Raw genomic sequence first — 18,063 nt, 5'->3', positions numbered from 1 at the left:
TTATGCTATATAGCTTTATTCTTTAATTTTAACAAAAATAAAATGTTCAATGACAGCTTTTCTTCTGCTAAAGTACGTAGTTTTATGGCTATATGCAAGTTCTGTATATGGAGCATGAAGCAAATAATCCTGCACTCTTTATGACCAAGAGAAATTCTCAAATGTGTTCAAAAGCTATTATACTCTGTTAATTTACTTTTATAAATGGTTATTTAAAGACTCTAATAGAGTAAGGGGTAATTATGCCAGTGTTTTCCTCTTGCCCTTTTACTAATTTCAGGGCTGCATTTGAACTGACTTCTTGTATGTCTCAAAATACTTGGATAGCATTTTGCTTGTTTACATACTTCACATCATGTATAAATGTGCATGGCATGACTTCATAATCTCAATATATGTGAGCTGAAGTTAAATGAAAAAATGCAACATGAGCAGAAAAGATTGGACAAAGAGCATTCTCCATCAGATGCATTTATCATCTGCTGAAGGCTTGCTTAGTAACTAACATTGGCAAAATAGTTATTTAACTAAAGCAAAAAGATGATGTACTAAAATTTGAAATTATATTTGTACTCCTTCTGAGGGTATGCTGATGCAGTGTAGTCTTATTGAAGCCATGCATGAAGGCAAGAATAAGAGAGGGCTTTAAGAGCTCTTCTGCTCTAAGGGCGAAACACTTGGATTCTCCTGAACTGTCAGCATGTCTCCTGGTCTGGGTGTCTCTGCTTTCGGTTCTGCTTTCCTCTGCTCCTGTACATGACTATGAATTTACCCTTGGCATTCTATTAGATGCTTTACATATGTATTGTAAGCTATGATACAGCTCAATAGCACTTGAGGAACCCCGTACAGTACTCTGCAATTCATTCAAGTTTTCACTCATTGCCATGTTAAAAATAAATTGTGGTTAATTATGGATATAGCATTTTCACTGAAAAGGCTTTGTACAGAAATAATTATTTAGTACTGAATACCTTTTGTGTATGTGTCATTTTCTGTGAATGTGCAATTTTTTTTAGAGATAAAAACACTTTTTTTTAATGATGGGAGGAAAAGATTTTTTTTTTTTTCATTCCTAAAGGACATGGTGACAGTAACTTTAGCTATCAAATTTTTTGGGGGCTGCACCAATCTTTTTCTCTCTTCATCATAATAACCATTTCAGTGTCAGAGAGCTTGCTTAATGCCCTGAATGTAGCTTATGCCTGATATTACAGTGTAGTTGTCAGATTACATCTTAGATGCATTTTAATAAGACAGCCTTTAGAGCTGCATTGTCTCTTTGTCATAAACAATCTTTTGTCCCCTTTTATTTAAAGATTTTCCAGATCATTTATAATTCATTGGGATTTTGATGGATACAGTGGTTCACCTGCTGGCAGTGTTAGTGCTATAATTTGAAAGCACTGCAGATCTGATTACACTGTCAGTCATGGGATAATACTCTCAAATTCGCATCTCTCATATCACACCTGCAAAATCAGTGGGTGAAACAACTTGATTGAAGGTCAAAAAGATGACTGACTGAGGTGTGACAGCCTACCAGAATCAGTTTTTATGGGGGAGAATGGCAGGAGCTTGCAATGCTGTATTTTACTGTGCAGGGGAATTATTAATCAGTCAGCCAGCAGCTAGTAGCATGATTGACAGGTGAGATATAGGTTCTAAAAGCTTCAATAATAAAGAATATAAAATCCTTCAGTATTTTAGGACTTTACATTGGCTTTGCTTTATTACTCTCATCTCTACAAATCATTGTTGCAAGAGATTCAGTTGAAAATAGGACTGAAGTTTTCTGTACCAATATAAATGAGTGACTTTAGGTCAGACCAGTCTCTCATGTGGGCAAAGTACTAAATACAATGAAACCGCTGACAAAATTCCAGTGTGGTGGCAATCACACCATGCCAGTTTTTGTTTTAGGTTTGTTTTAGTTCCTAAAGGATGTGACTATGGGTGTGGCTAACTTTTTTTCCCTGCAAAATAGTTATATATATAATTTTGCAGTTGATGGACAGCAATGACATTTTTAAGACTGCTGTAATTTTGGTTAAGTCAGCAGACAGCACACAAGTGAAACAGTTCATGGAATAAAAACATCCTGTGTAAAATGGAATGAATGTCAGATTGGCTTAAAATCACTGTTTTGAATAAATCATAAAATAACTAGTCTGTTTTCCATTCTACATCTGCAGTGAGTTAAATGCATTCTAAATAGATATTGGAAAGACATTATTATCTGGTAGGCACATTCAATTTTATATTTTTACTGTATTTTGTTTCTTTCAGCCTGTGGAGAAACACTGCAGGAATCTACAGGCAACTTCTCTTCTCCTGGATTTCCAAATGGTTATCCTTCCTACACGCACTGCATATGGCGAATCTCTGTGACCCCAGGGGAAAAGGTATTCTTAACATTCTCTCAGCTAAACACAGATACTATTTTTAAAGTAAAATGTTGCATTTATGTTTAAAGCTTGCATAATAGTTGAAAATCACGGTAGGCCATAGGCCATGCCTCTTGAATGAGACCATGAATGCTGTGCCATTGACTTAACTGTGGTCTGTGGCATTAGACCACACTAGCATCCATTCAGTGGCTTTCCACATGAAATGAAGTCATGATTTCAGTCTGTGTGTTTACATCATGAAACCCTTTCAAAACTGGCTTTCAATGCAGTTGGTGTCTCGGCATAGAGGTAGAAGGGGTAGTGCAGACTCTTGGATGGTCTCTTCTCCAGTATGGGCTCAGACAAGCTGAGCTGCCTGGGACTGGTAGCTGGGCTTAGCCTCAGGCAGCTCCTTGTTATGCAGAAAGAGATTTTGTGAAACAGTAATAAAGGAAAGAAAGTGGTATTTTGGGTGTTTCTGGTATTATTCTAATGCATAGGCTGTTAATTTCTGGGTGTCAGTTTAGGGAAAATGTGGATAAAGAGATTCGTTTGGTGAGAGCAGTTTGGGCAGAAAAGTGTGCCATCCCACTGAAAGCAAAACCTGTTCTTCTTGTGTGCACTTTCAAAACATACTAGCTGAATCTTGCTTTAAAGTATTGGCTCAAATATTAGCCTACCTCAAAATAAATAAGGATAGAGGGAGAAATGGGAAGTTTCACCTTTAGACAAAATATGCAGGGAAAAAAAATATATTGTAAGTTTCTTTACAGGAAGCAGTAGCCAATATTAAGCAAATACTGCCTGAAGGCTGAAAATTAAGACCCAGCTCCAGTCTCAAAACTGGGAAGTCCAAAGAGGAAAACAGAGCATTTGCCCCCAGATATTTCAGTTTTGTCAGTTTTTTCCCACTCGGTATCAGACATAGTTTCTCCAAGTTGGATTACTTTTTCTGTGTTTCTTTCAGGTTAGGGTCCTGGTAGACACCAAGAATATATGTCCCTGATGTGCTAATAGATCCTGAGGAGCTGTAAAAGCATTTGCTAGTGTGAGGAATGAAAGCAAAGTCATTTGGACTGTGTTCACCCTCCTCTGGGCAGAAGCCAGCGACAGGAGGAAAAATAAACATGCTCGGAGGGTGTGGGTGGCTCTGCAGGTTTGCAGGGGAAAACAAATGAAAACAGTTGAATAAGAGAAGGGTTGCACAGAAGATGCAAATTAATCTAGATAGGTAACTTTATATCCCCATTATTTGTGTTGCTTCTGACACACAGCTTCTTAACAATAAAAATGGCTTAGGTTTCTTTCCTGTTACTCAGTTATAAAAGTCAAATGTTCATCTACAGTTATTGTTGGCTTCTGAAAATAACATTAATATATGAGTTGGAAAATTATGGTGCTTAAAATTGATAGCACGCTCACAACTTTGCACAACTGTATCTGTGGATGTTAGTAACTGTAATATATTTGTAGTACTATTATAATGTCTTGAGATTGCTACCACTATTGAGCTGTACAAAATCTTAAGCCCTGTCTTGAAATCGGCAATATAAGGAGACCAGCTCCCTTCCCATCCTAGTCCCCCCTCCAATGGAGAAAATGACTAAACCCTGTTTTCTAGTTGTAATCTGACGTAGTATGTCCTGTTTGTAGGGCACTGTTCTGACCTCCAGCTCTCATAGTCTCCATAGAATTCAGCAAGAACAACGTAAATGATATTTGTGCTAATGCCAAAAAATCTGTTTTGTCAGCGCTATTCCCACAGGATAGTGCCTTACTTGAGATAAAGGACTTTATTTGCAGCAAGTACTTGATGCAGATAGCAGAGTAGCAGAAATGAGGTCTAAATGTTAACTAATGCATATTGCATGTTGCCTTGGACGCATTTATTATGCGTGATCCCAAGTTTTTTCAGCAATTTATGATAACATATTCACATTATGAAGGGAAATAAATATGTATTTAAATCTATTTCTTTCCTTTTTGCTGTTTTGACCCTGATAGATCTCAGAAATGTCGGATGGTGGTTAGAGTACATATAAGTATATCACATCATGTTCTGAAACATCAGTGAGCACTTTAGTCACCTAAAAATAAACTGAAAAAGCATCAGTCCAGATTGTCTAGCTCTTGTCTCTTATTTACTGAGATTTAATATTGTGCTGTTTGAGCATAGTTTAGAGAACTCTGTGCTATCCATGCTGCTTTCTACATGTACAGACACCTCTGATCTTTGGCAGGAAATTCAGTGAAGGACAGGACTGCAGTGGTACACTCTGGCTGTAGGAATCATTTTATTGATAAAGATCATAAATTGCCAGCCCAGCCTAAAATATGTGCATCCTTATGACTAAAACAAGGCAGTTCATTCACCTTTTACTTTCTCCAGAGATGTAAGACTACATGGTAAACAGCTGTACACAGTATATCTATACATAGAAAAATCTCTGGGGGAGGATGGTGTTAGTAACACTGTATGCCCTCTGCCAGGGTTAATCCCTCCTTCTGGTGTGTAGAGATATTGTTGGCATGGGGAGTTTCAACTCTGCTAGTGTTTTTTGTTTTTTTTTTTTGTTTTTAATCTTCCTTTCTGAATAGGTTACATTACTTTCTATTTTTCCTTAAATTTTTAAGTGAATGATGAAATAGGACAGGTAAGTCCTTAGGTGAGATGAGGAAAATGCCACTTGCAGAAAATTTAGTTAGTACTGCCTGGTGTTTGCTAAATATCCCAGGTGCTGGGCAGTATAATATATTCTATCTGAAGCTGCAGTAGCACAATTGAATCTGCTGTGTAATCAATAATTCTTTAATTGCACTGAAAAACACCCATTGATTGTTTTTTCCTATGAAGACTTTCAGCCATCTTGTCCCCTTGAACAAGCTCTGCCCTGTCTCTAGCTGTCTTTAATACTTTGCAGAATTGCAGAACAGAATCTTACATATTTTTATTCTTGCCAACCAAAACTCATGCTGGGACAGACTGGGGGTTCTACTTATGTACAGCTCTTGAATTCTAGTCAATGTTAAGGAATTGCTGTATCATCAAATACCTTGGCAAGTCAGAGTCAGAGAAGGCTGTGAAGGTTACTTCATATAGTTTCAAAGACAGGGACCATTAAGGAGGCTCATTGCATTTTAATGGTTTCCATTTACATAGTAGCACTTTGGCACAGTGACATGATCACACCTAAGTAACACCATCCTTTTTCCTTTTCTGTCCTGGTGACTGAGGTTTGGAGAAAGGCAAATTTGCAAACAGAAAACAGAGAAATCTGATGTTTCAGCTGTGTCCTGCAAAATGGAAAACTTGTGGCTGGACTCATGAGAGACCTCAAGGCTGTAAACAGCTGAGCCATGGAGAAGGCATAGGATGTGGCTTCCATAACCTGCTTCCAACAGAGCCAGCTGGATTAGCTTAAGCAGACATGGAAGGTAGCCTGACCTTCACCAGGTGTCTGCATCTCATCTGAGTAGAGAAAAATCCTCCCCTTTGAGAACCCCTCTGCCTGCACGGCTGGGATGAGGTCGACATGGATGGAAAAGGACAAGTAGACTGCTAAGGGCAGTAGAGGACCAGTAGACTGCTAAGGGCAGCCTAGTAAATGCCAGCTGAGAGTTTCAGCTAATGCTTTGACACACGCCATTTTTGGGCCTATACCACAATAATCTGGAAACTGAATATTACAACATCGAATGATTTCTGTCAAATTTCTCAGTAATACTAGAAAGGAAACATTATTCCTAATTTGCAAAATTAAAAAAAATAATAATAATCAAAAACAATTATAATTCCCCAGCAAGGCCCTAGTGAAAACCTAGTAAGGCGAAAGAGAATGAGAGCCATATAAAGAGAGATATTGCATAACAGATTGAAGATAGAGACTGTTAGGTAGAAACCCAGTTTTCTACCAACACTAGCTTGTTCTGTTGAGAGTGCATCCAGAGTGTGTGTTGTGCTTACCTGAATCATCTGAGTTGTCCCTCTGCTGTTGAAATTTGTTCTATTTAACCTGAATTGCTACATCTGAAATGGGAAAACAGTCATGAAGTCTAGCTCACAGAACTTGCAAAGATACAGGAGATTGAGAATCAAATCTTGGATGTCCCAAAGGTTGGTGTTCAAATCCTTGGAGTTAAACAGTGGACTGGCTGGATTTCTGGACTGGCTTTCATTAAAAACATGAACAAACAACCAAAAAACCCCACAACACTCCCTCCTTGCTCCACCACAGTTCCCTACATGCTCCAGCTCTTAATGGCACTGATTTGTTTGATGTATTTTCTATAAGAAAGCTATAATTCTTGTCGTTCACTGAATGATTAAATGAGAGCATTTCATTCTCCTTTAATTCCATGCTTACGAGCACATCCACTGTCTATATAATACTGTTATTTGATTTTTTGTTGTTGTCGTTGTTAGGACTTTATTAGCTGTTTTTCAAAGTTTAGGGAAATGGAATCTATACTCAAGGCCAGGTAAAATATGGATATGGAAAAATAGCTCAAAATATTTGAATATGTATTCCTGCAAACTTGCCAGTGTAAGGAATGCATATGTTTTCATCAAAATATGTTCATTTCTATTGTAATTATTATTGCAACAAAGAGTAGGGGTTACACAGAAATTGTCTGATTTCATATCAGTCTGTTTTTGTCTTGCAGCTCAGGACAGAAGCCTGATATATAATTTGATGACTTTCATTGTTATGGGTCATTATGATCCAGAGTGCCAATAGCAGTTGTGGACATGAGTTAATATTATTTAGATATTGAGGAGTTTCCAAAGTGTCAAACTAACATCTAAGTGTACATTCTCTGCATACATATCTGAGACTAAATTACTACCTCCCTTTGTGGCCCTAAAGTGATATAAGGAAGGGGCCCAAAGACAGAGAGAACAGGCTAAATTTGTTGCATCTGCTACACTGAAAATGTTCCAAAGCTGCTTGCAGGAAGTTCCCATGAAGAACACAGTGCTAGAGACAGACTGTGGTTTCAGCAACACTTATGGAAGTTTTGTGGATGTGGTAGCAGCTTGTGGGTATAAATGTTTGGCCTTACTCAAGCATCAGAGCAGGTATTCATTTATTCCGTGCTGTCCTGATGGTCCTTGGCATGCTTCATGACTCATACCTTCATCCCACAAAGCTGTGGCTGCCAGCATTAATATACGTCACTGTACAGGACCTCTGGCTATTGGGTTTTATTTGCAACTTCACAGATGTTTTGTTTCCAATGGCATCAAATTAGTAAAGGTGAAAGCTACATAGAATTACCCATGAGCTTGATTTTTCACCCAGTCAGTAGGTTGCCAGCGCTAGGGTAAGATACAATACGGCCTTCAAGATAGAAATTTTCCCATTCTCCAATGAACACAAAAGAGATTTTTGAGAATGTAGTTGGGTGTCTGTACAATTTTTTTATTTTTATTTTTTGAAAAGTAAGTGAAATCAAAATTTCTGCTAGCCTAATGTTAAGGGCTTTATGTTAACTTTAAATTAGCTTCCTCCAATAGTTGTTTTTCTTTTGAAAATGTAACAGTCTGAAAAAGTTCTGCCTTTCTGGTTTACTCTTGTATCACATCATTGTCTTTGGAGAGACTTGTGGTGCCTTCAGAAAAGATGGAAGTCATCCCACATGACTATCTGGCCCATTGTTCCAGTTAGTAGTGTTACATTTCCTCCTTGGAGCTGGACTAGGGGTAAATTCCTCTCCTTTCAACTGACACTCACAGCTGCTTCATAGGCTGCCATGGAATTATATTTTTGTACTATGAGTTATTTGCTACTATGCAGGAATTTCTGTTTGCTTTGTAATAGCAAGTTTTAATTGTGAGTTCCTAGGATCAAAGCTAAAAATAAAACCACTTAATGCTTGTGTGTAAATAAGGAAGAGTTTTATAGTTAGTCTGAAATATTTATTAATCTACACTGATGAACTGATTTGGGAGAAGATGCATTATTTTTCAGATATGCTTAAATCCAATTAAAGGGTATGAATTGGAAGTGTGATTTTATAATACAAAATATGAATGAGTCTTATATGAGTCTTCATGTTTTGACTCATCCCTGAAATTGCAGGGCATAATGCTAAGACTGTCCCAGTCAGTCAGGGTCCAGCCTGTAGCTATTGTGAACCTATGATCAGTATAACCTACTTCTCTGTTAAAAGTGTAAGTTTATGGCAGGCTAAGATTAGTATTTCAAAACCAAAGTGGGATAATGTGGTGGTCTACAGTACTCCTGATATTATGTATTGAAAATATGCCTATTTACAGATGTGCTCAGTGAAATTGGGAGTCAAAGTTCCAGCAATGCAGAAAACTGAGATTTCTGTATAAAAAGCTTTATTATAGTTTCATTACATCTTTGTGTGAAAAGGGAACTTGTGCCTTTTCTTTTAATGATCCTGTTTTTAGTATTATGGTCCACCATTGTCAATATATAACTTCTTTGAAAGTAAATTATCTTGTCAAAACAGTAGTTGAATGGAAACACAAACCAAAACAATTCTTTTTTACAGCTGTCAGTGCTGCTTATAGTCACAGAATGGAATGGAAGAAGAATTGGCAGGAGAATTATCAAATAACATACTTAAATGAGATCAGCACATTATTTTACCATATGAGCATTCTTGAATTTGTATTTCTCAGTGAAAATCTCCCTGTAAGCAGCTAAATTTGTGTCTTGGATCTTCTTGACTATGTAAGAATAAATTAAAAACAACAACAACCTTTTAATATTCTCATACAACTTTTTGCTTACTATAAAAAATTAGTTGAAGTTAATTGTCTAAGCAGTTGGGATCCTTTTATGGGTGACCACTGGCTTCTGTTCTGCAGAATGCTGTTGAGATCATTTTCTGGTAACAACCATATGTGATTTAATTACTTGCTTTCTTCTGATTACAGATTGTTTTAAACTTCACTACAATGGACCTGTACAAGAGCAGTCTCTGTTGGTATGACTATATTGAAGTAAGAGATGGCTACTGGAGAAAATCACCTCTGCTTGGTATGCAATTGTCAAATGTTGCTCTGTCCATAGTTACAATGCTCATTCAGTTCAGTGGACTTCTTGCTTGCTATTGTACACACAATATTCTTATTATTTTTTTTAGGTGTCTAGAATGTATCTAAACTAAGGTGGGAAAAAACAAAACAAAACAAACTTAAATGGTCTCAAATAAGTTGTTCATTTGACTTCAAATCTGAGCCTTCCCTTTCATTGAAACTAGCTGTTGTTCAGTTTCATGTGGGGAAAGAAACTACAAAACATGCAACTTTTTGCTTTGCTTATGGGTGTTAAAATATGAAGTTTCCATAGGTGATTTCTGTATATGCAACCTGTACAGGTAATAGTACAGGTGCATGTTTTGTACTAGTCCTTTTGTCTTGGCAATATGACCTAAAATAGTATAGCCTTTATTTTTAAGGCTTTATTTTTAAAGCCTTTATTTTTAAAGTGTCAAGGAAGGGTAACTTTTCCCCTACTCCAAATTCAACCTTTCCTTGTTAGTTCCATAGTCTTAAAATAAATAACACTAGTTGAATCCAAAGGTTAAGTTTGACAACCCATGGTCTTCTACAGTTTTAACTGGGGATTTCAGGCCATTGGAAACATGAGAGTCTCCAACCTCTTAGGCCAGTTTTGTTGTTGTTTTTAGAAGACAGACTAAAAATAATTAGCATTTTAATGGCCACTATTTAAAAACAATCAAAAAGAGATAAAAGGGAAATAGATACAGGGGACAGCTTTTTAACAGTAATGCCTGTTTTCTTAAAAAGAAGAGAGGAAACAATTAAGACCAAACAGTAAGTACTCTTTCATCTTGTTCCCTTCTGTGTCACCTAAACAAATGAAAATTTCACCTACCTAGGCTGATTTTAAAGGGTGACATAGTACAGGGTCATTTGGATGTTAGTTTTTAAATCTCTTTGGTCCTTAGACATGATGAGCAGCATTACTGTGACCTGGATTATGTTCATCTCTTAAGATTAGTACTCACTTTACCCTTCCAAAATGCCTCAGTTTGTATGCATAGAAACATTCTATATCAATAATTTCTCACCTTAATTCCTCCAAGATGTTATCATTTGACTTAGCCTGACAGCAATGAAAAGCTTTATAATAAAATCTTTGTGTATTTAGGTCCCAATCTGCAGAAACACGTGCTCCACCATAAGCATGTGAATAGTTCCACTGAGCTGGTTATGCTACTCCTGTCTATAATGTTAAACACATGTGTAAATGTTTGCAGCGTTTGGCTTCAGAGACGGCAGAAAATGCAGTCACTGGTTGCATGTTTTTAGGCAGGTTTTGTGGTGACAAACTGCCAGAAGTCCTTGCGTCCTCTGACAGCAGGGTATGGATCGAGTTCCGCAGCAGCAGCAACTGGGTTGGAAAAGGTTTTGCAGCAGTTTATGAAGGTTGGTCTCTTACAGCACTAAAGATTACTTGGTTCTGGATGAAAAATCTTAACCAGATACCAACGAATATATTTCTGATTATATATAGGTGTACATATATAAGAAAATGAAATTGCTATTTTATGACTAAAAGAGACTAAAAGATGTCAGCTTAGTAGATACATTTTGAAACTTCATGTGATCAGATTTCAGATGACCTCTTTTCTAGAGACACCACTGATATTATTCATAATGTTTTTGCCTATTCTTTCATTAACTAAATGTGCATGTTTTGCTCTGTGTGTGGAAATAATTCTTTGCATACTTTCTGTTCATTCTTCAGAAAATCTGACTAAAGTTTTCCATATGCTCTGGGATTACTTAATAAAGAGATATTCCCACACACTGAGTATATTAGGAAGTCTACATTCACCTGTTTAAACTAAAATAGAGCTTGTTTTCATAAATATTGAACTGTAGGATTTAATTACTATTTACAGTTCTTTACATAATTATTAATATGGATCCTGGAAAAAATGCATTTACTTTTCTTGAAAATATTTCTTACGTATATTAACTGTTTTTTCATATTAAGTGTAAGCCTGAAGTGTTAAACTGTAGAACAAAATTTATAGATCATTGCAGAATATAAGGTTTTCCTCTTATTTTTTTCTTTCTAAAGGTTAGTAAATAATAATGAAGAAATTATATTAAATATATTTCAAAGGTGAACTAAGAACTATTTTGTCCATGTAAATATGTTCTGTAAAACATATAAATTCAGGTCATCGGTGATTTCAGAGTCTTCTGCAACATTATAAAATGCTTAGCACTATTAGAAATGCATTACATTGACTCACAGAAATATGTATAGTGGTCTAAATCAATCATGAATTCAATAATTTGTCCTTGGTAGACTTTCTAAGTATTTTCTAGAATAATCTTCTCATTAATTTTAAAAAAGAAGAGGGGCATAAAGATGTCAGTTTGGGCATGGGGGACAGTAAATGTCATTATTGTAAATATACTTAGACTTTTATGTTTTTGCCAGCTATCTGTGGAGGTGAAATCCACAAAAACGAAGGCCAGATCCAGTCTCCCAATTATCCTGATGACTACAGACCAATGAAGGAATGTGTGTGGAAAATAACAGTGTCTGAAAACTACAATGTAGGATTAACATTTCAAGCATTTGAGGTAAAGTTTTTGGACCAAATTCAGAAAAGCATCTAGTGAATAAGTAACAGTGACATTTAAGGGAACTCCTCATTAAACCTGTGGAGGAATTTATTAATTCTCAACAAAAATAACCTCCAGAATCCAATTCTGCTCTCCATGAAACCTTCTTTCTTGCAGACATTTTCAAGAAGATTAAAGGTTTTTATATTATCTGTGTTATTTGAGTTGGAATGTTTAAAGTTCTGGCAATTGTTGCAGTTTAACAAATACATAATCCAGTTCAGTAAGGCTGCTTTAATATTCTGTTAAATAACCAGGATTTTGTGTCTTTACTGAATCTTATTGTTAAAAAGGAATGTCTATCTGGAAACAAAACCCTGTGGTGTTTGGCTTTTTTTTTTTTTTGAAGAAAAAAAAAAAAGCATATATATATATATATATATAAAAGGCCTCCCTAAATTCAGTCTACAAACATATATTTAGAAGGGGCAGAAAAAAATATCTGTGGTGAGTCATATCTATGTGTCATTATCATACATCTTTCTATGTAAATATTGCTAAACAGTGGTAAAATTTTCTATAAGAAAGAAAAAACAATATTTCATACATCTTATATATACATACATTATACACTGACTTGAAGTTTGTAGATAAATTTAGTAATATACTTGGAATCTGGTCTAGTGCAGACAAGATGAGCTCTCCTCTCCAAGAGCCTTTCAGATGCTATTTAGACTGCTTGGCCTGGCTCAAGGTTACTTAACACAGTATGTTAGTCTCTCTCTTTAAGCAGTAACTTTATGTAACTTACTGACTAGATACAGAGATTTTCTGGTCTGCCATAGTTGCTCTGTATTTTTTAGTGTGATCTCAAGAGAAATGGCTCTATGAACCTGCATAGGAGACTTGCCATAGTATTTGACTACCACGCAGATACTCAGTGATGGTCTGTGTTCGTGGTACATTATTGCTTGCGCTTACCCTCGTTCAGTTTCACCTGCACAGAGAAAATGAGAGCACAATTTTATTAGTGGTTAAGGCTGTTGGAAGAAATGTTATCTTCCAGTTCTTTTGCAGGCTGTTTAGTATAATGGCACTCTCTAGAGGTGAAACGTGGACTGACACCTCCTAAAAACAGCAGTATTTTTGGGTGGTAGTCTCAAGCAAAAAGGAGTTTAGTTGAAGGGAAAAAAAAAGTCTCTAACAGCAGGGACTTGAAAGGCACACACTTTTCAAGGGAGAGTCTGAGCTGTGAATCCAGAGTGGCAAGATGCCATTGAGAATCAAATGAGGAACCCCAGAAAGACGCAAGACTTCTCTTACATCTGTCTTTGCTACATTTCTTATTGGCTGGTCCACAGAGCTCTCTGCTGAGAATGAGAGCTGTTTTGGAAGTTGCAATGAAGTGCCCTGCCTAGACATTCACCGTTGGGGCTGATTTCCATTTCAGGTCCAAGCACTTGAACGTAGGTGTTCTGTGTTTTGGTACTAAGTCCCACTCTGGACTCAATCCTTGGTGTGCTGCCCAGTAAAACAAAAAGTTGTTTGAAAATCACAGTTCTTCATGCCAGCTTAGATCAAAAAAAGTAAATGTCAGGCCAAAGAGTTATTGCAGTGTGTTTGTGAGAAAATTACTTCTCTGTCCTTTGAAAGGTACAGTTAAGTATGAGGAATTCTCATTATCCATATGTAATGCTAGAAAAAATAACTGTGTAAATAACCTCCACTCTGAAATTAAAGCACAGGGGAAGCTGAGAATTTCAAACTGCATCAATGAGTCACCCTGTTTTGCCTGTGGTGGGCAATGCGTTTTCCACTGGGTGTGGGATTACCCTTTCTTACTTGGCTGCCCGGTGGAGAGCTATACTTTTCCAGTACCTAGATGTCAGCAGAGATGCAGAGTCTGGTAACTCCATTGTTTTTTGCTTCATCATTATAGCTACCGTTATTAATACTCTTTATTAATACTCAAAGCTACCTACATTATACTATAATACTATAGCTACCTTTATTAATACTCAAAGAACTAATGTTCTTTGAAAACCAGTGGTCCTTGAGTTTAATTTTTTCTTAAGGACCTGTGTTGGCCGGCAGTTTCACCAGCGAAGGCAATCCAGAAGATTTGTAGGTCTGTGCCATGTTAATCTCCTTCATTTGAGTGGCCCTGTTAATATCCACGCAGATAATGTTCATTTAAATTATTTTTACATAATTAAGAGAATAAAATGCATCCAACTTCATGAAGGACTGGTGTTAAGGGTTCCATTAGGGATATATCCCCACCTTTTCTGACTAAAGTCTTCCACTTGAGTCGGATATGCATACCTGAACTGGAATTTAACTCTATCAACAGATAAATTAACAATAACAAAAAGCAACTGAAAGATTTCTCCTGAAATGTGTTTGCTCTTGGATTGGCTTCTCAAATCTTTGTATTTTGATAAAATCTTTTGCTGTTTTAATTTTTTCTTTTCTGTGCAAGGAACTATAAAACAAATGTAGTCCAGAATTTTTACGAAATACATTTTAGTCTAAAGTCACAGTTCAAAACTGGAACTATGTGCAAGAAATTTTCTTTTCTTGTACAAATTAATGTTGAGAAAGTAGCTGGCTTTCCATTTAATCAGGAGATTTCTTAGTGTTTTCTTGTGCTTATGTACCTGTCTTAGGAATTCTTCTGGTATTTTTTCAACTTAATTTACTCATGCCATTCAAATTCTGGGTTTCTTCCAAACTCTTTGGATCCAAGGGTACCTTTCATTCTCCTAGAAGAACTGCATTTTTTTTTCTGTAAAATCTGTTTATTTTTTTTTCTCTTGCTTTTGCTAACATTTTGTTTATTTCTTCTCATCCACATAAAATTTCAAACTTGTGAAATGTTACTACTGCAGTAAATAAGTTTTTACCATATCAGTCCAGTTATACAACTGAGCTCTGTCATTAACCTGAGGAGTTTTTCTATCCTCGTAATAGGATGAATAAGAAATTACTGCAAGTGTAATAGAACTTTGAGGCAATGTTCCCAGATGACAGTACCACAATATCCTAAAACCTGAGGTTCACATAAGTAAAGCACATTTTAAAGAGGTTCTTTTTTATTGGTTACCAAGCGCCTTAACACCGGTTATTACTTCTCAGAAACACAATATTTACCTGTTCGTTTATGTATAGGTGTAACTATTTTATCCTTTAATACATTAATATTGGTAATAATAATGGCATCACTTGTAATAGTAGTACACTGAAAATAAATTGTTATGGTAGAATGGCGGCCATTTTGATTTGCTTTATTGGAAATCAATAGCACTTTGTAAGTTGGTTGATTTTTATGGTTTCTGGAAGTTTAGTAACTCACTGTTATACGAAATGGATTTTTAGCAGTTTTCTTCTGCCAAAAATAAGGAGTGATTCTCCTTAACCAACACTTCACCTCAGTGGGAATTTGGTACATGTAACTCAGAGCTGCAGATAGCCTTTAAAAAATAATAATTTCCATACTGCCCCATAGAATACGGAAAATATGGAAAACATGGAAACATGGAAAAAAACAGATGTTAATTAGAAGTCTTGAGTCATGAAAAGACCACAGATGCATGTGGGGGAAAGTACACAATTCTTTCTTTGATTTTAATGGGCTTTGGGCCAGGTCACTTCTTTCTACATCAGAGTGCAATGTGATTTCTCTGAGATAACAAGGCATGTTGGAATATGATGTCATGCATTTATTAAGATTAATGAAAATTTTGAATCAGTGTTACAGTGTAGAACACTTACCAGTGCTCAGGTAGACACATGCCTAACCACATTAGTTGCAAACATGCAGTTGCCACTGAAGTTAGTAAGAGGTAGTTGCACCCCAGACCTTCGTGACTTTCCTCTCATTTCCCTAACTCTGGTCCGAAGTAATTCCTGAGCAGACAGTTAAGCAATTACAGTAAACAGCAATATGGATTGTGCCAGAGAAATGAGTGGGAGAAAATTATGTATGTAAATACTCAAAGAATCAGAGAGTTGGAAAGAAGACAGGGAAATTTTGTGTGCCATATGTTGATAGCATTAAAATGAAATAAAATCAAACAGCCTCTCCCCCTAGATTTTCTTCTTATATAAAGGAAGCAGAATTCCTAATGTGCTAAATGAAAGCTCCTTAGTCTGTGGTGGTTACTGAGATTAGTGGTGGTCATAATGTGCAACCAGAGCAGAATGTCAGCAGCTGCTTGTACTAACTGCGTAGCTTCCGTGCAAGTAAAGTTTTGTCAGAAGATGAGATGTGGATTTTTGTGGGTTTGGTATGGTTTTGATTTGATTGACATTTTAACAGAGTTTGGATGGGCTGTATTGAATCTGAGTCTTCTCCAACTCCTTCTCCCTGACTGTTGTCCTCCTCCTCCCCAGCCTATCCCACAATTAAGACATTTAGTTGAACAATTGTTTTCTTAGAGGATTTAGTTTTGAGTGCTTGGATTTAGATAATTCTTTCATAGCTAAGGTGCTGTATTACTTGAGTAGCATGAAGTAATCCTACAGAAAAATGACCCAGATCAATATTTTTATATATATATTTTTTATTATTCTGTTGGGAATTATATTCTGTCATAAAGACAGGCATAATAATTATCTAGGCTCCAGATAGGATCCCATTCAGTCTGCCCCTGATGAGGTGCAATTCCTGCTCTGACTGACTGCAAATACTATTATGTAAAGAGCATACCACTTGCTACCCCAAGTAGAAATGCACATGTGGTCACTCACATGCTAGTCTGTGCTTGGATGTCATCCGGAAGATTGTTTAAATAAGAGGCACATTTTTAGTTGCTCTAGTTTCGGTATGTTTCTCTGACAATATAACATAGATTCACTCACTGACCCAGAAAGTCAGAAGACACCTGAAATCATCAGTCATGCAAAGGAAACTAGACATATCATCTGCAGAAGAATATATATATATATTTTTCATATATTCTATTGTCTGCTTAGTAGCTGATAATTTTAGAAGTGTGTTTGGGTCTAATTTTTTTGGGCCCCAGATGCCCCAAACTCTTCATGCTCTGTACGAAGAGTTTTTTTTTACAGTTACTCTGAAACATCTGTGGATACTGGCAAATGCAAAATTTTTCACTGTGTTGAGAATAAAGGAAAAAAATAAATGATCTCCACCTGAAATAATACAGGTTGATTATATCTAAGAATCTTACTCATATTGAGCTTTTCAATATTTCAAAACCAAATAGAATTTCTGACCTGTTTAGTCATTGAACCATTGATTTTGTATACTTGAATATAAGTGTACATGAGAAAAGAGAAATTTACTTAACTCAGAGCTGGAATTTGACAGAACATTGGGAAGCTTAGAGGCAACCTTTACTTTGCTAGTTACTTTTTCCCATTTAGAATGCTATATCTTGTGTAAAGATCTGAAGTTATTCTACTTATATATACATATATATATATATATATTTAAGTGTGTGTATATATATATATTTATAAGTATATATATGTAAAGAGTATAAACGATCTAGTGATGCTGCTTCTTTTCCTCAACTTCCTTATGCTTGAATACTAAACAGAACCCCAACTTTAATTTTTAATTTTTTTTATTCTGTTTATTATCTCACTGATATTTGATATTTATGGTAAAGTTCATATAGATCCTTAAAAATAATTTTTTACAGATTGAAAGACATGACAACTGTGCATATGACTACTTGGAAATTCGAGATGGAATGAATGAAAACAGTCCTTTGATTGGTCACTTTTGTGGCTATGACAAGCCAGAAGACATTAGATCTACCTCTAATACCCTGTGGATGAAGTTTGTTTCTGATGGAACAGTTAACAAAGCAGGATTTGCAGCTAACTTTTTTAAAGGTAAATGTTAAAGCATATTTTGGGACCTGTGAACTGTTTATCATTTGTTTATGTACTAGAAAAAAATATGGTAGAATATTAATATTTTTGAACCTATTTTTACTTAAAACAGTTCTGTATTATCTTCAACATACTTTTTACCTGGGCGTGTGATTTTGTCAGACAATGCTGGTAAAGGCATTTCAGTCTCCTTGTAAAAGATCTCCAAAGAATGAA

General features: G+C 36.0%; 1 protein-coding gene across 4 annotated transcripts in view; it reads left to right on the top strand.

Annotated features, from left to right (window-relative positions):
- Positions 1 to 18,063, top strand: part of TLL1 (tolloid like 1) — a 132,786-nt gene that overhangs the window by 85,821 nt on the left and 28,902 nt on the right. For 3 of the 4 annotated variants that reach the window (XM_040555945.1, XM_040555946.1, XM_040555947.1), the window contains exons 9-13: positions 2,290 to 2,405; positions 9,304 to 9,406; positions 10,705 to 10,821; positions 11,852 to 11,997; positions 17,652 to 17,847. In XM_040555945.1, the coding sequence (XP_040411879.1) occupies positions 2,290 to 2,405; positions 9,304 to 9,406; positions 10,705 to 10,821; positions 11,852 to 11,997; positions 17,652 to 17,847 (678 nt within the window). Of the gene's footprint in view, positions 1 to 2,289; positions 2,406 to 9,303; positions 9,407 to 10,704; positions 10,822 to 11,851; positions 11,998 to 17,651; positions 17,848 to 18,063 lie in introns of those variants that run through there. The other variant, XM_040555949.1, reaches the window with a different exon arrangement.

This window comes from Cygnus olor, chromosome 4 (assembly GCF_009769625.2).
Source record: "Cygnus olor isolate bCygOlo1 chromosome 4, bCygOlo1.pri.v2, whole genome shotgun sequence".
NCBI lineage: Eukaryota > Metazoa > Chordata > Aves > Anseriformes > Anatidae > Cygnus > Cygnus olor.
This window is presented reverse-complemented; position numbering and strand designations above follow the sequence as displayed.